The 23,990-nt window shown below is 44.3% G+C and overlaps 1 protein-coding gene across 7 annotated transcripts in view; it reads left to right on the forward strand.

Moving 5' to 3' along the window:
- Positions 1 to 16,665, forward strand: part of DNAI2 (dynein axonemal intermediate chain 2) — a 231,344-nt gene extending 214,679 nt beyond the window's left edge. For all 7 annotated transcript variants that reach the window (XM_069655122.1, XM_069655124.1, XM_069655126.1 and 4 more), the window contains one exon: positions 16,521 to 16,665. In XM_069655122.1, coding sequence (XP_069511223.1) covers positions 16,521 to 16,526 — 6 coding nt within the window. In that variant the 3' untranslated portion in view covers positions 16,527 to 16,665. The remainder of the gene's footprint in view (positions 1 to 16,520) is intronic.
- Positions 16,666 to 23,990: the final 7,325 nt, after the last annotated feature.

Raw genomic sequence — 23,990 nt, forward strand, 5'->3', positions numbered from 1 at the left:
CTTCTTTTATGTTTGATGGGCAATGGTATACTCAACTGTGTGGAACAGCAATGGGCACTTCTGTGGCCCCAACATATGCAAATCTCTTTATGGGGACGTGGGAGGGGGGTATATTTACATCAGAGACACCCTAATCATACACAGACAGAGTAATCTCATGGAACAGGTACATAGGTCACATTTTTATTCTATGGGGTTGCACCACCAAAGAATGGTTGGAGTTTTATGAACTCATCAACATCAATAATAAAAATGTACACTTTACGAACAACAACACAGCAAAAAAGAAATTGTATACCTGGACAGTAAGGTAAAAATTGTTAAAGGAAAAATAACCATGGAACTATATTGAAAAGAAACCAGCACAAATGCAGTCCTGCATGCTGGCAGTGCCCACCCAGGAAGTCACAAGAAAAGTATACCTTACCGTGAGTATTTAAGGATTAACCTCAATTGTAGTGAAGATGTCACAAATGTGAAAACTGCTAAAGCTGCAGCTGCTAGGTTCCATGAGAGAGATTACTCGAGAGATCTGGTTAACAGAGTCTATGAGAAATGTCACACCAAAACCATCACTAGTATACTCACTACAGGAAAGCATAGGAAAACATTGGAGAAGGCAACTGCAAGCAATATCAGATTCCTAAGATCTTTTAATGAAGGTACAAGTAATGTGAGAAAAACATTCCAAAAGCACTGGCATTTGTTAACTAGAGATGATGATATAAAACAACATATTGAAGATCACTCCAGTATTACTTTTAGAATAGCCACCTCAATACGGACAAAACTATCTCGCAATATTTTTCAACCCACAGATTCCATTGAGAGCAGAAGCTGGCTTGCTCAAAAATCAGAAGGAGTTTATAAAAGTGCAAAAGGCAAGGCATGCAAGTTTGGGATTAATACACAAAGCTACACACATCCACGGACCGGCCGACTGATAAAAATGTAAACATGAATAACATGTAAAAACAAAATGTTATCTATGTGATCACCCGTGACTGCAAATTGTGGTACTTGGGGAGTACAAAACTGGTGGTGAAAATGAGAATACTGCAACATATAAGAACAATAAAGAACAGAGATACAACGTAACCTATAGCAAAGCACTTCAAAGAGACACATCATAGGTATATGTCTTCCCTCAGATACTTTGCCATAGACACAGTGATCAACAAGGTAAGTGGTGGTGATCAAGAGAGACGACTTCAACAAGCAGAGGCTAGCTATATAATGGATTGACACAAGACCCCAAATGGTCATAACAGAGATGAAGAACTGTATGTATTTGTGGGTAAATAATATGACGAGAAAGGATTTTATTATCCCCTGGTAGCATAATGATGACTTGGGATATGAACTTTTGTGCGGAAATAGGTTTATTTTATCATTGATGTGTTTGTGTGTGTTTTATGAGGTTGCACCATTTTAGCTGTGTTAGTGTTATCTCTATGTTCCCTGCGACGTATATCTAGACAGATTTGATTAGTACTATAATTAGAGTGTCGCAATGTACTGAATTATCTCAGTATAGTGATTACGATTTGCTGACAACGTGTGCTGTCTCTTTCCAAATTCCATTGATTCTTCCCCCGTTCCTCCTTTTCCAACCTGTCTCTCCCCCATTTTTATAAGACAATTTGTATTAGGTGCTGCATGCTAGATTTGCACATTGTCATGCATGACAGCTGAGATAGCTGGTGGTTTGCACATTTCTGACCATGGAGGTCTAAATGAATTTGACTGGCACTTTGCACTATGCACTATTATTGGGAGGTTGTGAGATGGGTCTTCTTGGAAAATTAATGCAAGTTGCACTTTGAACTATGTACTGCATTTGTGTGAGCGTGAAACAGGTCATCCTAGAAACTGATTTGAACCAGCCCTATATGCTAATTTTCACAGATCGGGACATTGCAATATATATGCATGTTATTTGCATTCAGCATTATGCACTTTATGGAGATGGTCAAGAGAACCTTTTGCCTCACATATTTAATTTGCAATTTTCACTTTGCATTATGCACTTTACTTAGGAGATCAGGAGATGGGACACCTTAGAAACCAAGTGTATCTTGCATTGTCTGCAACCTTGCTTACTTGGCCCACTTAATTGGAAGGTTGAAAGAGGGGGCATTCTGGAAATTTATTGTATTCTGCCCTACATGTAATCTGCGCATGTTGACACATTGCATTGTAAATGTATGTAATTTGCACCTCACATTATGCACTTTAGTTAGGATGTCAAGAGATCATCATGTAACACGCAAATCCAAATACTTACAAGTATCAATTTGCATTTTGCACCATGCACTTTACTCGGAGGGCTGAGAGTGGGGTAATCTTAGAATTTGACCATATTCTGCCTTTATGTAAAATTGCGCATGTGGATATATGGAAGCCTAATGTATGCAATTTACACTTTGCACTGCATACTTTATGTAGAAGATGAAGAGATTGTTTTATACTACGCAAATAACATCAAGACTACAATTGAAAACATGTATTTTATGCAGGAGATTAAGTAGAAACCAACTGTATCTTGAATTGCATGCAATCTAGCACGAGTCCTATGGAGGCGTAGATCAATACAATTTTAAATTGTTATCCTATTGCAGTCATAATGTATGTAATGAGGACAATGCACACTATGCACTTTATGAAGACTCAACATGACCTTTATGAAGATTCAACATGACATGAATGAATACAAATGCATGTTTATAAATGATCAAGTATAGGCAAATTACAACTGGCACAAGGCACTCTTAAAGGAAATCGCAATTATCGATCGAGACACAGTATTTGACCAGGTATGTGGACAAGATGAATTCCCAGTGTTTAGAGGCATATGCAGGGCTATTAAGAGTTTTAAGAAAGTGCATGTGCATATTGGAGGGCAAGGTACCAAAATGTATGTTAGCAGTCACGTAGGATGTATATTAACTTCAATACACTGCATCGAAAGAAAAAGCATGTTTCATGTTCAAAGATGGCACTCTGCATGTACTATTCTGGCAGAGGAAAGCTTATCGGGTCAATGAAACAGACAAGGACCAACTGTAAATATATGAATGGTCACAGCATAGCAGTGGTGTTTACTTTGACGAAGCCCAGGATGGATGAAATGCGTTAGTGTGTCGAGTATGTTTTCCTTTTATCCACTTGGAGCATAATAAAGATGTTCTTCGGACAGTATACAATGGACTGAGCTAATTTTTTAATTGGAGCAAATGCCACCGATTTATTGCAGCTGGCAGAGCCCTGCTGCATTTTTGCATATTTAGCACAGACCGACCACGGAACGAGGCAGACACCTGTGTCCGGCGCACATACAACAAGACTCTCAAAGCAAAGCACAGCGTGGAAAGGCAAAGCAGGTTTTAGCATATAGAAGGTAGCCCCTTCCAGTGATGATATTTCAAGAAGAAATCGGCATGATCACAGTACATCGCAACCGTCCTCTTCCTGTTTTACCTAGGCACAGCATACTAATCCATACTGGGACAAAGATGATGCACACAGCAATGCAGAGTACACGGGGAACCAACATGAGCTGCCTAATTTTGGAAAAAGTGCTTGGATGATGATGAGGAGGAGGAGGAGTGGAGGCATGAAAAGTACTCCTGAGAACTATCTTGACCAGTCTAGTTGTTGCCGGCTGTTCATTGGTCCAAGCGGAGTAGAAATAGAAGAGGGAATCCAGGAAGTGTTGTCAAGACTTCCCTGGAGGAGCAGGAATCCTGTGTTGCAACAGAAGGGGCTGTGGGCCATTGTACAACCCAGAGAAAAGGTGAACCCTTGAACCCCAGCAGCCTGTGGAGAATAAAGAGGAGCTGGAGTCTCTCTCACTGGGGGAACCAAGAGGACCTGTCTGCCTTCCAGACTGCGGGGACCCTTGTACCCCAGCAGCCTCTCAGGAACCAAGGGGAGCTGAAGTCTCTCTCACTGGGGAACCAAGAGGACCAGTCTGCCTCCCAGAAAGGGGGGTAAACCTTTGGCACCAGCTGTGTGCAAGAAACTAAGGGAAACTGGAGGCTCCTTCACTGCGGGAACCAGAGAGAGAGAGATGTCCTCTGAGGAACAGCGGGAGCCGTAGCATAGAGGCAGATTGGGAAGCCGAGAAGGGAGAAGGCTGCTGCAGAGCCAGTCCCATGGAGAGGGACTCCTCCACGGGCAAAGAAGGTTAAACTCCTGGCCTCCCTGAAGGTTGGTAATGGTGGAAAGAAAGCACTACGTCGACCAGTGGAAGACAGACAGTGTGGAGTGGCTGCAGTTCAGAGAAGGACGCTTAGAGAAGGGGTACCCCACGGCCAACATTCAGGAAGACCTGAGACCGCCGCTGACCCAAAATAAGGTATGCAGATGGGGACAGTGAGGGACCGTGGCCCCTAGAGAGTGATGGAAGCAGTAGTCGAAGCAGCAGCAGAAAAGGCCATGGGAAGGTAGCCACTTTCCCTGGTGTCATAATCTGCCCAGGAAGGCATGGAAGAACTGGATAGCAAGGAAGCCTTCTAAAGGTTAGGGGGAGGAAGTCATCTCCCTAGTATTGATAACTGTGAGAGATAAATTGTATAAAGCCAAGAGAAGAAAAGGCATGCTTGTGGTGCTTGTGAAACAGAAGGAATAAGCAAGGGGGCCGCAAGACAACCCCACTGGCAGAGGAGAACCTTTGTATGGTACCTCACCAGGGGAAGGGAATCATTACGCCTGTTGTAACAGGAACTTTGAAACTTTGAGAACTGTTAGGAGGAGATCCTGATCTTTGGTTTTAAATCTTCTTTTGTGCAGCTTTATGGAACTTTGTTTTTTTTTTTCTACAGAACCCTGGAAGCTGCAGAGAATCATCTCCATTTCACACTTTCCTTAGTTGCAAGTGTAAGGGACAGAAATAGGTTTGGACATAGGATGGTGGACATGTTTTTATTTGGACATCCTGTGAGGCAACCACTCTTAGTTTTAGGGAAAGGTAGGAGTTTCCCCAAACCCTTGTTACTTTCAATAAAAGTTTATAACAATGAAAATGACATCTCTGCGCGGTTTACCTTCCTCTGCATCCTCACAATATCTATCTATCTATCTATCCATCTATATATATATAGATGATATATAGAAGCAGACAGGTCCTCTTGGTTCCCCCAGTGAGAGAGACTCTCACTATTTATATATCTATATATATAGTTTCAGTTTGCGTATACTGTGTTAACCAAGGGTTGAATAGAATGTTGATCCAAAAGAATATAAGTTGATACCTTAATCAGGCTGACAGTCATTTATTTTGCATATTGCATATCAGGCAGAGATGGAAGGAAGCCTTTGAAAAACATTACAGTATTGTAGCTTACATGGCCTCTCCTGTCTGTGTCTTCTTGTCTTTCATTTGCCATGATTCCTTGTGTCGGCCTCCTTCCTCTTGCTATAGTCAGGTAAAAGTCTCTTAGTGCTTCTTGGTCAACTTGTATTGGAGCTGCATGCTCTAAGTTACGCACGTGTATTCAGGATAAATATTAGGTCCATGGAGCCTTTTTTTTCCAGGAGAACTCTGCCGTTGAGTAGAGCGTCCTAGACCTCCCTATCGCTGATGCCCACATAAGCGCTTTCTCCAAACAGCCTCTTTGTCGTTCCTTAGTCAGACCTGTGGACCCCTCATATGGTTTGTTCTCTCTACTTTCATCTCTATCCCATTAATGGTGGCACCTGGTGGGATGTCTTTGTGGCCCCCTTCCAAGACCATCATCAATGTCCATCTAAATGGTGCTGAAGTAGTCCAGGGCTCTCAGCCATATCCGCTCCTTCTTGATAGGCACCTCCCACGTCTCATTAATTTCCTCCCTTCTCCTGCCACCCCTTCCAACCCCCTCTGTACCTCCTTCCTCCTCTGCCGACTCTCTGGCACCCTCCTCCTCCTCCTCCGCTCTGGCCCCTACGCAACCACTTTCTACTGCCTCTGCCCACTCTCAGGTCCTACTGCCTCCACTGGGTGTACTTCACTCCTGCATCCCACCCCGGAATTCTTTCAAATGTGGCAACCTGCTCCATGTAGCTACTCTCAACTCTCCCTCTGTTGTCAACCATTCCTCTGACATCTGACACTTCCTCAAAGACCTTGACCTGGATGTCCTTGCTCTCACCGAGACATGGTTCATGGCCAGCTCTGTCACAGGTTTTGATACTTCCCTCCCTGAGGGCTACAAGATCCTCTCCGAGCCCAGTACCAACTGGCCCATAGGTGGAATGGTCCTGATCTTTCTGTAGTGGGTCCCTGCCTCTGTCATCCCTACACAGGTTTACTCCTCCTTTGAATGCCATGATTGCAGGATGTCTATCTCTCCTGGCCTCTCTCTGACTGTGGCCACCATATACAGGTCACCCTCTTCCTCTCAGAATGGGCTGACCTCTCTTCTTCCCTACTTGCCTTGACCTCTCAACTTCTCCTCAGAGACCTCAACATCCACCTGGATGCTTCTAATCCCTCCTCTGGCTCTTCCACAACCTATGCAACGCTCTCTCCCTTTCCATTCTACCCTCTGGTCGGACACACTGTGTTGGACACACCCTGGATGTTCTCATCTCCTCGGACACCCCCCTCTTTAACCCTCCTACCACTCCTTTCTCTTGGACTGACCACTTTCTGCTTGTCTCTCACCTGAACCGTCTTGCTCCTCTAGCAAAGCCTATCCCAGCACTGCCACCTTCCTTCTCGGTCATTCAGCCCATGAAGCCATTGCCAGTGGACACCTTTGCCTCTACTTTCTCTGCTCTCCCTACTCCTATGGCTGACTCGCACTCTGACTCTGCCCTCTCTCGCCTGCATCTTTCTATCTCCAACACTCTCAACATCATTGCCCCTGTCATGAGAATCAGTCTGAAGCCGACCTCCAAGTGAACTCTTGATACGACTTCGACCTCACAACCCTGAAGTGCAAATGCAGGGTGGCTGAGAGGAAGTAAAGGGCTTCGGGCAAATCCTCTGACAAACTGGCCTGCCGCCTGCTCCAAAGGCAATACACACTCTCTGTCCTCTCAAAGAAGAGAGTCCATATCCACACCCACGTCTCTGCAGACTTTAACAACACGTTCAAACTCTTTAAAATCTGCAAGGAGCTGGACAATCCTACTGCAGTTTACACATCTCCTGTTACCTTCTAGTCCCTCTGTACGGCTCTGGCCTCCCATTCCGCCACTAAAACTCAGGACATCCTGTCCACGCTTTCCTATTCCTCTCCCTCTACCTATGTCAGGCCCCTTTTTGCTGCCTCTCCCTCTCCTCTTCCTTTTCTCTGACAACATCTGATGATGTCTCTTGACAAGTTCGATCAATGAATGTGCCATCCAAACAGGTGCTCCCCTGCTCCTCCAGAGCCTTCAAGGACCACATTGCCACCCTCGCTCCGGCCTTGACCAATTTCTGCAATCACTCTTTCACCACTGGATCGTTCCCCTCTCTCCTAAGACACTCCATTGTGCACCCCTCCTAAAAAAGCCTTCTGCAATTCCTACATGTCTGGCAAACTAGCGCCTAAATTCTATCACTCCTTTCCTGGGCAAACTCCTGCAAAATCTGTCCATCTCTCAGCTTACCCTACACACTGAATCTGTTGGCTGCCTCCAGGACCTTCAGTTTGGCTTCAGAGCAGCTAGAGGTATGGAAACTGCTCTCCTGATCACCCGTGAAGATCTGCTCTCTAACCTTTACTCCAGCTGTCCTTTGTCCTCATCCTCCTTGACCTTTCCTCTGCTTTCGACAGGGTCAATCACGCCACCCTGATCAACCGACTCCGTGTGAACCTTGGCATCATTGATCAGGCCCTCCCAGGCTGACCTCCTTCCTCCTGGATCGTCACTCCCAGGTTCACCATGGGTCAATGTCTATCTGGCCCCTTTGGCCCACCTGATCTCCACCTTCTCTTCTAACGGTCAGTATTATGCAGATGACACTCAGCTCTCTTTCAGGCTTCCCTCAGTCTCCTCTCCTCCCTCGCTCATTCTTGAATGTCTATCCGCGATTCAGGATTGGTGCGCCTCCAACCATCTTTGCCTTAATACCGGATGTATACGATTTAGGCGTGGCGCAATTGTTCGTGGTCAAATTGACCAAATTGACCCTGGCATGAAGACCATTTTGCCGTGGCCAAATCAGGCCAAATTTCAATCACCCACCCACCCCTACTTACCTTTTTGGTGTTCCCTTTCTTTCTGACCCTGCAGCGTCAGTTCCATCCCTCCCACGCGGGTCGGATCGGACACTGCAGGGTCTGCTTTTCTTTTTTTTTTGCGTCCCTTTCCTCCAAATGTCCGTAACTAGGGGACTCCCCCGAAACCCCCAAAGGCCATCACTACCAAACCCGGGGAGAATGGGACACCCCTGCAACCTCCGCTCCCATTGTTTGGTAGTGATTACCCAAACTGATTGTTTACAAATGATCGAATGGTACTGGCTGCATTCAGCCAGATTTACCATACGATGGTTTGCAACGAATCAATTTGGGTAATACCTTAATGTCAGTAAGACAGAGATCCTTCTCATCAGGACCCCTGCTCCAGCTTTCCCTCTCTCACTCTGGCCGCCCTCCTTGGGCCCTCTACCCTCGCTTTTCTGTGAGGCAAAAAACCTTGGTGTCATCTTCGACTCCACTCTCTCCTTCTCTCCCCACTTCCAGCTGCCCCTCCACAGAGGTATTCTACCTTTTCTCACTTTCCCCCAGAAGCTCACTGTCTTCAGAGCCCTGATTCTCTCCAGGCTGGATTACTGCAACAGCCTCTTTCTCAATCTCCCTACCTCTACTCTTCACCCCCTGCAACTAACACAGAACAGGACTACGATATTTATCCTTTGTCTCAAGCCCAGGGAATGTATCTCTCCAGCCCTGAAATCTCTCCACTGGCTTCCGGTGGCAACAAGGATCAAGTTCAAGACCCTCTGCATCGTCCACAAGCCTTTCTGGGGCCGGGGCCTGCTCTACATCCAACTCTCTTCTGAAATACCTTCCTTCTAGAGCCCTTCGCTCAGCTACCTCAAACTCTCTGAGCGTCACACACTTCACCAGGCACAGAGTGGGTGCCAGATCTCTCTCTTCTGCAGGTACCTCACTTTGAAACTGCCTCGCTGCCCTTCTCAGATTTGAGCCGGACCACCTGAAGTTCCAGAAGCAGCCCAAGACCTTCCTTTTCTCCTCTGCCTTCTCTCTCTCGCTTCCTTGCTAACGGACCTGTCTGCTGTGCTGATTGGTTGCCTGGTTCTATCAAAACCCCACGGGGTACCGGGCTCCTCCACGATCAGTCTTTCTTTGCACTGCCTTCTGGTCTACCACGCACTTGGGGGCTGTAACTGTACTTCCTACACCCCCCTGTCTCCTTGCACTTATCTAGAGCCCCGTTGCCCAGGCTGTACTTACTCAGAGCCATGCTGTCCTGATCGCACACCACCGCCCCTATCCTCTCCCTTCCACTTCCCCCTCTCCTTCCCCTGCACTTCTCGTTGTTGCACTTGCATGATCCAAATGACACAAGGCCTAGTAGGATCATGTGTCTTGTCCTGTGTCTTCCCTCCCTTGTCTTGTGGCACCTAGAAACACTTGTGTACAGGAGCATTATAAATGTTACATCATATATCATAACTCACTGTGAGATTTTGTGCTCCTACGGTGGAGTGTAGCAGAGTTTCTCTTCCAATAATTTTCTTGTAAGGAAAGGAGCTTCCCAGGATGTTTTGTACTTTCCACATATCCTTCCCTTCCTGCAATCTAGTTTGGGATATCCCTGCTCTATTCTGGGTTTTCAGCCTGAGAAAGCACTGTATTGGCAGTGATGTAGTCCCAAACATTCTTATTTTGCGATGATCCTTGGGGAAATAGTGGATTGTATATCTCTGAGACTCTCAAGAGAGTGCTCTGCTTCCCGACCAAATATTAGGTTGTCTGTTGCTCCCTAAAGCCCAGAAGGAGGTTTTCATAGCACCCACTGGGGTGGATGTTTATGGGACCTTGGAAGTAATGCGAAGTTGCTCCCCTTCCCTCTTCGAACCAAGGGGAGAGTGAAGGGACCATGGGGATGAGCCATAAACTGCCTCTAGGGGTCACATCACAGAGTGGGCAGCATCCCCTGGCTCCCAGTGTCTTCTTTAACTGGTCCATGCCATCTTACAATGTCACAATGGGGGACTTAGGAGGGTTTCCAGTGTAAACGTGGTGCTGGTGAAAAGCAGTCACACAATAAGCAGGCAAAACACATCTGTGTTATGAACTATTAGCAGCCAAATGAAACCCAGGATTGGTCCAGTTGGCAAGGCCAAAACCTGTGACATGCACTACAAAAGAAAAAAAAGAAAAGAGGATACAGCGAAAAATAGGCTATCCCTGCCTAATGTGCACTCTCAACTAGGTTGCGGTGTTACAACGCCTGTCTCATAGTGACAGAATAAGAGTGAAATTACCAACTTCTATAGTATGTAACACATTCAGCCTTGTAAGTCCTGTACCACTCTCTTCCAGGTATATGTAAAATGGAAGAGACTAAAGTGAAAGGGAAAGTGCACCAGGGAAGATAAAAAGGATATTTTTCCTTTTTAAACACTCGTGGGGCATCGAATGGGATAACAACATTTTTAATGGCCCATAGATTGTCACACTGACCCTGGATTGCTAGGGTTAAAAAGACACAAATACAAGGAACAAGGAAACTTTCCTTTTCCTAGAACACAAAGACAATACAATCACTACTTCCCGTCTAAAGCTGGTTTTTACTAAGGGGAGGTAGGACAATGTAAAAAGGTTTGCTCAAACTCTCAACAATAGGTTAATTGGCGCCTTTTTAAGTGTAGCAAACACTGTCGACCGGTTTCAGTGGCGTAACCTTGATAAAGCCACATTCATCGGGACAGTCTTAGGTTCCTCAAAGCTGGTATACTTCATAATTTGACAACCAGTTTATGAGAAACAAAATACGGTAGATGGAGTAGTACTTTACCACCTTGCTGTAGGTGTCATAGGACTGGAACAGTCTGGGAGGGAGCCTGTGGGATCAAAACAAAGTAAACCACAGTCACTATAAGGCTGCTAAATTCCATGCACTGGATTATGAATAGACACATTAGTACGTGTCTTTCATCTATACAATCAAAGACTGTTAGAACACCACTTCTTTCTTCAATCATAATATCTCGCTGTCAATGTCCTCATCATCTTGTGTTTATAACAATTACACTGTGGGATAAAGCCACGCCACAGCATTGTATACATTAAACATTTATTCAATGGTCATTAGAGTATGGGGATCATTCCATCAATTAATTAAATGCAAAAGCACACTCACCATGTGTTAAGTTCCCTTTAAATCGGTAAATTGGATATATACCTCAAACAGAGGCACAACGTGACTGACCAGTCCCCATGCCTCTAATCTGTAAGTAAATGTAAAGGTATAGAAGTATTAGGGGCACTGGTTCGTACCTATGCAACTGTCCACATATATCATAATCTTGGCATCAATTATGAGTCAATACTGCTAATAGTTTTTAGCAAAGTATGAGGGAAACAAAGATGGAGGCAGGAATAAGCTCACGTATTAAAGGAGCGAATTCCCTGCACTTATTGGAATAATGTCCCGTTCGTATGGCTGATGGAGTATAACAGGCACAATGAGTCTCCAGGACTTACTTGCATTCACCTTCCTTGACGAATGCCGTGTTTGAAATACAACGGCAAAGGTGAGCGCGAACACGACTGTGTAGCGTTCGCCGTTTAATGAGTCTTTCGTTTCTGTGTCACGTGACGTGCTCGAGCGTGTAACGTGAGCGTGGATGTCTGTACGCGAGGTCGGCCCGGAAGTCAGGCAGACGCAATGGGACCAGGACAGGCACAATCGTGTACTGATATGCACGGCCAGTAAAATGGTCAGAACAGACACAATCGTGTGCTGATGTGCACGGCCAGTAAGGCGACCGGAGCAATCCAAGGAAAGGGGGTCCCTATGTCTGATGATAATTAAACAGCAGACAGATGTTGATATTGTCTGTCTGTTTAACGATTGTGTTGCTTCAATTTACGTGGCAACCCAGAAGTGAAGCGGCTCATTGTGACCAAGTCAGGCACAATGGTGTACTGATGCATGATGTATCTCTATGTGGCTTTCCCTTTATCAATAAAAAGGGGAGGGTTGGTTTAAACGTGTCAAAAATTGAACATGACCGAAAGTGATGTGTAATTGATTGGAATGTGCCCCATACGGAAATGCCAGGAGTCTGTGTGCATATCCAGTGTAAATCACTAATTTAGTGTCTGTCCATGCCATGATGAGTGTATGGCATTCATTCTATAAATGACGGATGGAGGGATGCCTAAGGGGTATGAGATATCTGCACTGTGATGAGGTGGTCTCACATGTCATAACCCGATAGACAGCAACCCCAGTAAATAAGGTGTTTAAGGGCTTAGGGAATGAGTTAAGTAATCATGACCAGGGAATGCCATGGTATATTCTCATTCAGGCCAACCTTATCTGTTTGTAAGCGCAACACCAATTTTTGTTCACGTTTTAAGAGGATGTGGCTCATATCCCCTCCTCTTCTTGGACATTTCACTTTTTCTATGATCGTCCACTCAAGTTCAGTGGCCAGATGGTGCAGCCTGGTGAAGTGGTCAATCAGTGGTGCATTGTCCCGGTGAATCCTAAAGCATGATAAGTGCTCTTGGATACGTTTGTTAATTGGCCTTGTGGTCATGCCAATATATCTCTTATCACAAGGGCACTTTATCATATAAATGACATTAGGTGTATTGCAGTTGGTTAGAGCAATTTGTTTCCACGTTGTCTTTAAACCTAGGTCTAGGGTCTTTGTGCGTTTGGTAAGTGTACATGCATTGCTCTGGCCACAAGGTGCATGTCCCTGTGGAGCTGTATTATTCAATAGGGTTGTCTGCCCGATGGTCTCCACGGCCGGTGTATATGAATGTATCAGAGTGTCCCTCAGGTTCTATCTTTTTTTCATTGCAAACTGTGGTACAGGTAGAGTGACTGGTCCTACATTGAGTATCGGCCACAGTTTGATGATTTCCCTTTCCCTGGTCGTGTTTTTTGTTGCAAGGTAATATCCAGAGGAATATTTCTTGCACGTTTCCTTGCTGTTCTCACAGTTTTCTTGGGATATCTGCGTTCTAATAAGCGGTCTGTGAGTGCGTGTGACTGTACATCATACTCCTGTGTGGTCAAACAATTGCGCCTATATCGCAGAAACTGACCAAAAGGTAAGTTTTCGCGAAGACTCCTCGGATGGAAGCTGGAGTATTCTAATAGGGAGTTGCAGTCAGTAGGTTTTCGAAAGACCGTGGTAGCCAGGCGGCCCAATTTTGATGTAATTTCTACATCAAGGAAATGGATGATATCTTTGACAAATACTGGGTTAGGAAGCACGCTCACTCCCCACGAACTCCACTGCTCACGCTGCCCACAAGTATGGGTTTCTCAAACTGACCACAAATATCCGTCATGCATACTCAGGCAGTATAAATGGTCATTATTTTAACATTGAGGGATTCAAACCAAGCTGAAGATGCCATGCTGGAGTGACAAATCTATGGTATCATGATAGCCCACTCCATGACTGCTAAGCATTCTCTAGGGAAGGCGAGAGTTACCAAATAATGAACAAGATAGCATAGGGATTTATTCTGTGTGGGCAGTCCTTTTGGTGTTTGAGTCAGTCGGACCTGCACCACTAAGGATGCCTCAATGCCATAAGCTTTGGGAACACAAGTTCAGATGTTGCTTGGCCTTTTCCCAAAGTTGTTTGGCTCTTCATTTTTCTCATCAGCATAGAAAGATGTGCTGTTGTCACTTCGTAAACAGGATTTTATTTTAACGTTATTTATTTTTGTTAAATGATGCATCCATTTATTATATACAAGTTGGACATAACAAGGTACTCCTGTCTCCACACCTAAACAACAAATATTATAAGTGTGGAATTTAGGAAATAAAAATAAACATAGATGTTGGACTAGACACGGGATATAGAGACATCGTTTTGGGACAAACAGGGGGACCGAGAACACAGAACAAACTTCACCTACCCTTAGTATATGTGCTTCACTCCAGGAAATGTAGATAATGTCTCCAGTCCCCCTCAAACAGGTAGTGGGTCTCATGCAGACTGTAGGCAGCTCGTCCAGTGAAGACAACACACTCAGCCAGCTTTCTGCATTTAAATTGCGTGATGTTTTCCAGTTACGTAGCAACATCTTTCTGGCCATACGGTCATCTCTTTCGGCACGTTGACTCTCTTCCCACCATGATCTTTACTTGGGCCAGGAAACGAGCAGGTGACTTAGTGTCTCGTTTGCTTTATTACTCCTCCCAACACATGTCACCTGCAGACATACCTCCCTGGTGCATATGCACGTGGGACCGACTGGTACACACTTAGGACGAAACCATGCTGCATATAGGACATTTCAAAGCTAGCTCTTGACACCTGAATGCCACTCAAGTGGACCATCTAGTTCACCTCCGGTATTACGGTCTGTGATGACTGTTTCCAAGTCTGTCTCGTGTTTTCTAGACACTCCATGTCTGGGCATTTGATAGCTTTGAACATGGTTGATGCTGATATTTTGGTACAGAATTATCTAAGTGCATTAATTTGTAGGGTTGGAGTGCTTTCTAGACCAGAATAGACTCGGACCTCTCATACACTGATAATGCGTAACTCGTTCTTATGGTTTGAAACAGGGGCGCTTTTTCCCTTTCCACTAATTGGCCTGAATTCCTAAGGCTGCCCTTCGACCAATTCGCCCACTGCTGGCATGGGCATAGTAGATTGAGCACTGGATTGTCAACTATGGGCTAAAATGGCAGTTTATGTACATTCAAGTACAGCTTTGAGCATATTCTATGGAGCATTGACCTGGTAGTCACCATGGACAGGGTTGGGTGGTTGCCACCTGTCCTTCTGGGATTGTGTGTGGGGTTCAGCAAACAGTCTTGTACAGACTGATACCCCTACCAATTGAACCGATACATACATGCTTGCTAAAACGTCGTTCTAATCACCTCAAGAGCTGTGAGTGAATTAAAGGCTATGTCAGCTGACAAGCCATTTGTAAGAACACACAAAGATAGAATACAGCAAGTGGCTTCCCCAAAATATATTACTTAGTTACATGTCATTCCATCCATTCAGCTTCCAGCTTTTTTCAAAAACCAGAATCACAAGCTCGAATGGTCATTATACACACTCGAGGTGTGTAAAACAGTAATGTACCATACAGATCGTACCCAGCACATAGGAAAAACCAGCACGTTTTTTCTTTCATATGCTACAACATAAGAAAGCAGTCTGGTAACTAAATCCATTATTTTCAAATGGATTGTGTGATGCATACAAGAGTTGTACAGACTTTCACAAAAGCCATTGGCAGCTGTTCTAAAGACACACTCCATTCGAGGAACAGGAGAAAGACTAATTCCTTGCTAATGTTCCTCTGGGCATAATTTGCAGAGCTGTGACAGTGTTAAGTGCAAACACTTACAAAACTACTGTCTTGCATGCAAGAGCAGATTCATAGGTAGGTCAAGAAGTAATAGATAATTTTTCTGCTATGCTATTCACATGCTCACCTTCTCAAACAAACACTATTCGCTATTCTATGGATAGTATGTGCATTAAAACAGAGTCACAATCCCCAGAAGGCAAATTTTTCTTACCCAGTAATAGTCTTTCTTATGCTTCTAGCAGTCTAGAGCAGGGGCCTGCAACCTGCAACTATCTAGATCTTTTAAAGTACGACTCCCATGATTCATCACCATTGACTATGCTAGCTAGGGCTGATGGGAGTTGTAGTCCAAAACATCTGGAGACCCAAATGTTCCAGCCCCCTGGTTTAGAGGTACCTGCACCCACCCGATCTTCCCAGGTTGAAGCATACTGCCGTAACAAAAAGCATGTTACACTTCGGCATTAACAATCTTCCCTCAGTCCAACTCATGTATGAAAAGCAATCAATCTGAGGGCATAGGCACCAAGGGGCATTGTGGGGTTTGTGCACACATAGAATAGGTATAATGCGACAGGAAAACCCCGGTTGATGCCTACCTTGAATACTCCAAAGCAACCATTAGATGACAGAATATACTCGGATATAAGCACCATAAAAACTATAACTGGGTAAGTAACATTTCTCACATGGTTAGAGAGCAGGATGTTGTCCCTCCTTAACCCTTTACCATTGCTACATTTGTCTTTAATGTTCTGGGCCTGGAACGTTATTCACCACCTTGTCACTCCCTCCAGTCTTGACTACTTACTAAAGTTGGGTTTCTCACAAAATATCAATTCAGATGCCAGAGAGTCATTCTCTGAAAAATGGGCACCCTGAGCGAATCCACCTCAGTCAGCAATTGTGGTATCCGATTGGGGTCTCTTTTGCACACTAAGTTTATGATGCATACATTCTTGAAGGATGGTCGGAGCGCTTTGGGACAAATAACCTCAGGGCACTAAATCTGTTATTTTTATTTTGTAGGCATAACAGCAAGAAGCGGATGTGAACCGGGACAAAGAACTCCTGGAGCAATACTAATTTATTTTCTTATAATCTATTTTTTCACATTTTCTCTTTTATATGCAAGGAACCAGATGAATAAAATGTGTTTGTGCTCCTCACTGTTTCAGGGAGATGTGGCAGTAGTTTTCTTTCTTATTCCCTGTTGTATTTATGGTGAACCTTGATTTGCGTGGCCGGGTTCATGGACCTTCTATCTCCACGGGAGGCATGGTATCACAAGTATGACACTGACACAATGGGTAAAAGTTGTATTTTTGTATTTTATTGATATTTATATAGCGCTTTTTACCATAGCGCAGCTCAAAAGAACATCAGTACATTAAAAGCAGTATAATCGATTGTGTTCACAGTTAACCAATAGGAGTCAGACAGGATACTGTAGTAAATAAGATTTTAGGGAGGAGCGAAACAATAAGTAAGAAGTGATAGATCAGAGGTATAATGGAAGAAGATTCCAGTGAAGAGGACTCAACAATTGAAAAGACCGAAAACGAGATTGTGCGCAGGGGGCACTTGGAACAGTAAGTAGGAAGAGTCCAGCAGAACGGAGAGGACAAGACGGGGAGTAAAATGAAAGGAGGGAGGCAAGATAATCAGGGGCAAGACCATATGAAGATTTAAATACTAGACAAAGAAAATAGAATTTCAACAGAGAGTGAAAAGAAAGCTATCCAAGGGACTCGAGAGAAGAGATAGTCATGATAGGGTAATGAACAAAGCAAGCTAATAGCAGAATGATGAATAGATTTGAGTGGCACTAGTCGAGAACGAGGGAGGCCAAAAAGTAAAACGGAGCAGTAGAAGAGTCAAGCGAAGATTAGAGAAGAGACCAGGAGCTTAGTGGCATGAAACATGAGAAAGGAATTAATTTTACGAATATTAAAGAGGTGAAAAGGACAAGTGCGAAAGGTAAGTAAAATGTGATGACTAAAGGAGAAGGTAGAGTCAAGACTGAGACCGAGATTACAGGCAGTAGGAGAAATCAACAGAGAAGAGTGTGGAAATGAAGGGAGGAGGAGAAGGAGGAAGAGAGCAGTAGCAGGAAAGTAAATAACTTCCGTTTTCCTGGTGTTTTAAGTGAGAAAATGAGAAGTCATCCATGACTTGATAGCAGTAAGACAGGAAGAGAGAGTGGCATGGATGTCAGGTATGAAAGACGAAAAGGAAAGAAAGAGCTGGGTGTCGTCTGAATAAAAGTGATGCGACACTCCAAAAGAAGAAATAACAGAGGCAAGGAACGAGGTATATAAAGAAAAGAGGAAAGGACCGAGAACAGAATTTGTAAAATCTTTATTGAAATTGTTGGGGTTGGGGAAACTCCTACTTTGCCCTATAACTAAGATGGGAGTAGTCTCGGCCAGCAAATAATAACGCAGTCCTAATGGAGTCCATCAAATCAAAAAGCCCTATGCTAACATACTGGGAAAAGGAGATGGGGATAGATTATCTATTTCATCTATCTGAGAGGCACATAGGACAAATGTTGTTTTCAAAAGAGTAAGCAGAGTAAAAAACACATTTTTAATCACATCAAATTAGTAACACAAAAGAACATGGTGGGTGCTTTCCACAAGACACCTCACAAGTTTAAAACACATTCAAAGAACTCAAAAATTAAAAAGTCCAGCAAAAACACATTTTTTCTACTAGTGGTGTCTAGCGTTATTATAGTGACAGTTGTAACGGATCACCTTGCCAAACTGCCTTAATTTTGGTTATAAAAACTTTTTTTGAATATAGATTGGGCACCAATTTGGGATTTTAGCTGTCCTCGGATGCTATGTACTTTTGAACTATGTTATGCACAGTGTACTCATTCTTACATCTTAGGATGGCTACTAAACTAATATGCACTTTAATCGGATATGTTCAGCATTGATTATATGTTTTTATGCTGTTTTTATCATGTGTATGGTAATTGAATATGTGTTTATTAAAGATTGATTGAACAATTTTTTATGTTCCTTGACCTGATCTATCCCCACATTTAGCTCCTTTACAGTGAGCAGTTCATTTCATTGATCTATTCTATGGTTTCCTTCACATGAGCCCTCTTCCCCCCTGGTTGGTGTGCTTTGCTACTTCAAACTTTGACACACCAGTCTCTCAGGTCACTTGCCAACTCACCGGCTGTGTGCGTCTCTTTCTTGGTTTTGCGATATCCAATTCACGAGTCAAGGTTCGTACCACAGGCTTGGCCTCACCACCCCAACTCTGCTGTTCTCCTGGAAGGGTCGCTGGAATCCATCAAACACAATGCAGTCTTCACTTGTGGGATCTGGCCTTCTCCACATGTCTTCCATGGCCTGTCGGAGGCAATGACCTCCGGTAGGAAACTCTTGGTGTTTTTAACACGCTGCTCTCGCCCCTTGGTGTGTCGCTCTGCTCCAGTAGGTTTGCCTTCATATTGGACGTTCTGCTCGTATTCGTGTTCTGCCTTACTCAGTCTGTCTTTGGGTGCCGCCTTTTATTTGTGTGAGGAGAGATAATTGGTATCCGGTGTATGTACTTAGAGTCAAGTGCCTCACTTTGCCTGACCTGATTAGCGGACATGTCCTGTATGATGTGTGAAAGTTTATGTTGTTACTCTGTCACCCTCTTCCTCAGCCCAGTGTTTGTGTAAAAAGGGGCTGGGGGTTGGGACCTCTGTAAATCCTAAAATTTAGGATGGGTTGGATAAACAAAATAGGGGGGAATACCGCGTGTCACCATTGGCTGCCTCACCCCCACTTCCCGAAGACCTCTCACCCAGGTGATCCTCCCACACTGGTCCACCCCGAGGGTCTGGATCCAAAGGTGATGGCCGTTCGCTGGCCACCTGAGAGATCCCCGGGGACTAGCGGGTGAGACACCCTGACATTTCTGACATATCCCAGGAGGTTGGTAGACTTTTTGCTGCCATTGACGACAGGTCACTCGTAGAATAGGGGTTTCTTCAGACAGAGTGTCTGCCAGTAGGACGGGTGCAGCAGGGCCATCCCAACCATCACCCTGTTCCTAGTAAATCTCTCTGCAGCCTTTGAAAGAGTGACTCACTCCTCTTTGTTCTTTACAAATTCTGAATTTGTCTTCTCTGCTGTGCAGTGCCACCTTTCCATCAAATTTCTACCTTTTTGACAGGCTGAGCACCAAAGGGTTTGTCACAGTCCCTTACATGTTTTCTATATATGTTCTTTCTTGCCATGATTGATATGGTAACAATATTTAGGTCTCATTCTAAAACGAATGACATCCAAATTAACATTCATTGCTTAGCCACACCTTCTGTACACATTGAACACTTCAGTGCTTTCATGAAAGTGATTCCCTGCTGAATTCCAATAATGAAAGGGACCAGGAGATTGTTACCTGCCCAACCGCACACACTCTTTTTATTCTGGGTGACATCTTAGGGCAGTGCTTCAACCATCCTCCTATGTCAAACATCTGGGGATTAGAAGCAATCGGAACACTTCTTTAAACAAAAACTCTCAGCAAACCGAAAAGTAGGTTTCTTCCGTCCCTACCTACCCAAAAAAGGGTATTTTCTTACCTGGGCTACCCTTCGAGAGTCATGGAATCTATAGGCCTGATACATCCCTGCCTGGACTTTATACAGCCTATGCCCTTCAAAGTCCACTAAAGCTCAGGGATTTTAACGATTGGTTGGAGCAGCCCACTCAAACGCTGACCAGAAAACTTCTCGTTAATATGTCTGACATACAAACTGTGGTTTGCCCAATACCCATGGCAGTCTCTTCCCTAGATGCCAATATTGCAAACTAGTGGTTCAGACTTCAAAGGCATTCCTTTTTTCCTCCCCCTAATGGTACTGTGTCATACCAAAAGTATGGACAAAATCAAGTTTGCCTTTAGAAAATGATCATAAATGACCCGGTGTGTTCTTGCAGACCATCAGACAGAGCACTTCAGATGATCATGAAACACACTTTCTTCGAAGATCGAGTATGTGCACCAAGCTAATGTATCTGTAGAAGGCCTCTTCCCAGAAATTCTACAGCGCAGTGATGGGAGCTCGCCCGCAGAACGATGAAAGAGGGAGTAGGTCTTCCAGGATGCTAACCTACAAAGTACATGCATGTCACATGCTCATAACTGATTCGATATCCACCTGGCAAGAGATCTCAAATCATTTAGAATACCCATTGATATGTGCAGCCCACAGTCTAATAAAACCGACAGATCATACCTATGATGAGCAGATACCTTGTACCGAAAAGCAAACTTCTTTCAAGGAATTTCTTCCTGTGCAAGAACTCTGCTCCATTGAACAAGGGTAGGGGTCGGGTATAGATGTCACACCTTGATTGGTGTACTTCTAATAAATGAAGATACCCCACAAATGATTCAAAATATTCCCAACAATGTAGCACAACACCTCAGGAAATTGCCAATTGAAGTGTAAAGTGTCTGCATATTTGTAAGTAGTTAGATCATCCTAAGATCATAAATATTCAAAGGAATACATCTGATAACCTTCGAAGAGCCACCTGCTGCCTCTCAAACCATTAGTTCGCCATCTGAAATAACATCAACCCACTTATTATGCCCAAATCATGTAGATACATGATGTTAGGGTAGCCGAATGCACTTTCTCTTTGCACTCCAAATTTCCATATGTGCCTTGAGACACTTCATGCGACATTCTAAAAAACTCTCCTAATACATGCCAAATGTGTGCACCTCTTTCACAAGCAAACATTTTACTAAGGGTTCATGAGAAACTCCAAAGAGACACCTTATCTGGTTTATCTAAGTGGCTAGGGTAGAATTCCAAATGTTAGAACTTGATAATCTCAATTGCTCCCTTCTCACTCTACCCATTTGAGATTTCTATATCTATTTATATATATAAATATATATATTTCTTTTTAAATCCCCCCCCCTCCCAAAGTCAGCGATAATTATATTCAGCTGGGCCAGTTTCTGTTTTTGTAAAGGAATGAGGACGCACCAGAAAGACGTATAGATTTTAGAATCATTTTGACCAAGCTGGTACGACCAAAACTCGACATGGCATGAGAGAGATAACCTCCAAAGAATAAAAACCTTTTTTTTCTCACATAAATCAATGTGATTTCCAAGGTATGCTTTGATTTTTCCCAGGATAACCCAATTTGGCCTGCTGAGAAACATTAGGGCTAGGACTTTGGACACCACAATGTACAACGAACAGTGAACCATCAAATTGTTATACTGAATTTGTCATGTAGGGCTTTTGTTTTTTACTAGGCACTGTGGGACTTTAAGTCCTAAATTTAAAAAGGAATAGTCAAAACTGTGAGTTCCAAACGGCAAAGGGAACAGCCAGGAATGTAGGTCTATGTATAACTGATAAGGGACATTTGCGGAGCACTGCTTCTCGTGTTTTTAAGTCTAGCTCATGATTGCTTTACTTCTCATTCAAAACAGATACAACGGAAAGTAAATAAGCACATCAACAAGGGTGTTGAAGTGCTTTAAGGCAGTCACGTGATACCAGTGTTAATTGCACCTATTCTCTTTGGTGGATCAGTTGTAGAGGAGGTACCAGACATGGCCTGCACTCCAGCCACCCACCTCGAAATACCAGGAACATACTCGCCGAGATATGTGACGTATAAGGAGCAGATAAACCAAAAGAGAGCAGCACTAGGGCTCTGCCCAGTGCCCATCAGAAGAGTAATACCTTTTGAAGGGCCAATAACCAGACAACCATGGGCAGCACGGTACCCATTGAGACAATCGTACCAACAGTTGACACAAAATGAAGACTACTTACAAACTGTCCCCGAAGTGACCCAAAGGGCCTTAATCGAAGGTGAATGCTGACAACACAAAGGCCAGGACAGATCTACAAATGAACGAAATAACAACCACCAAGGATGACAAACAATGATGAAATGATATGAATAAAGAGGTAAAGGACTTAAAAGGAGAAATGATGCTGAACTTTAAAGAAACATAACCATAAAGCAGGAGGCAAAATATGCATCTGGCTAAATGCCTGTAAATAGGCTTGAAACGCAAGAAATTAAAGAAACGGTACTGCTTGCTATGCTTAGTAGAAGAATAAAGCGGCAAGCACCACCAATATATATCTACCTCAAAGAAGCACATTATACAAGTGCGACTCCATTTTATAAAAGCAGAATTAAGCCCAGAATGGTAGAGGTCAAACAAGCCAGGATTCATATAACAGCACAAAGCCAGACGAAAGAGCGGAATCGAAAGTTAGCAAGAAGTAGCACATGTCTGGGAATTCGAGGTCACCCAAGATAGGGAGGAGAGCGGCAAGTTAGAAGAAACGAAACTTAAGAGCATAGCAGCCAGCCAGTGAAGGTCGAGATAAGGAGGCCCAGGCAGGTGGCAAGGCTAAGGGAAGAATCAAATACACAAAAAGAGGGGAAATGAAGCAGATTCACGGTGAACTCACACGTGACCAGCCAAGCACAAAGAGGTACCCACGTCTGATGTCATCCAAACCCAGAGGATGCCATAACGTCTCCTGATAAGAAGCTACAGTTTCGAGGCCATCCTCTGCCAAATAGTTGACACATAGGGCCTCATCACGACCTGGGCGGTAACGCCGGCGGTATTACCGCCAACGGTATTAGCCCTACCGCCGAACTCCCCGGCGCTAATAGCGCCGGATCACGAGTTTGGCAGTAAAGTAAATCCCCTTTCCCCATTGAGCCCATTCGGGAATGCCCCATTCCCCAGTGGGCTCAATGGGGAAAATTTGCGCTCTAACCGCCGGCGGATTTCCCGCCGGCGGTAATAGTCCAAATTCTCGGTGGATTTCACACCAGCTCAGAGCTGGGTTGAAATCCGCCGAGGCCCTGATTCGGCAGACCCTTAAATCCGGCGGTAATAGCGCTACCGCCGGATTTAAGGGTTACCGCCGAGGTCGTGATGAGGCCGATAGCCTTAAAGTACTGATTTTGATGGAGGGGAGGCAGGGTGAATCCTGGGGCACTCCGCATCTGGGTGATCATTCTGGATGCTGCTAATTAAAGTGGACAGTTAAGCCTAGGGGTGTAACCCACCCAATCACAATGGACCAAAATCAAGGGTCCAATAGCTAGTAGAACCAATGAGACATCGTACTTTTAGTGACGTCTGACACGAATGATGTAGAAGGAGGGGCGTAGACGCCCACCCGATAAGTTATCCAATCCTCACACTCTGGTACCAGAGTTTTACAGGAGCTCAAAGTCAAGTTCCCTTTACGGACGCACTCCCAGTATCCATAGGAGAGTGCGACATGAATGTACCTTTATTATATTCACGTCAGACCCCAGTAAACATTTTGGGTCGTGACTTAATGACAAAATTGAACATGACGATCTCTTTCACGGAGGAGGGCATAGTATGCTGCACTCCAGGAATGCATTATTCAAAAGTGCGCAAAATGATAAGGGCATACTCAGGACACATAGCCATGAG

The sequence above is a fragment of the Ambystoma mexicanum genome, chromosome 3q, assembly GCF_040938575.1.
Source record: "Ambystoma mexicanum isolate Mex_15411 chromosome 3q, UKY_AmexF1_1, whole genome shotgun sequence".
Taxonomy (NCBI): Eukaryota; Metazoa; Chordata; class Amphibia; order Caudata; family Ambystomatidae; genus Ambystoma; species Ambystoma mexicanum.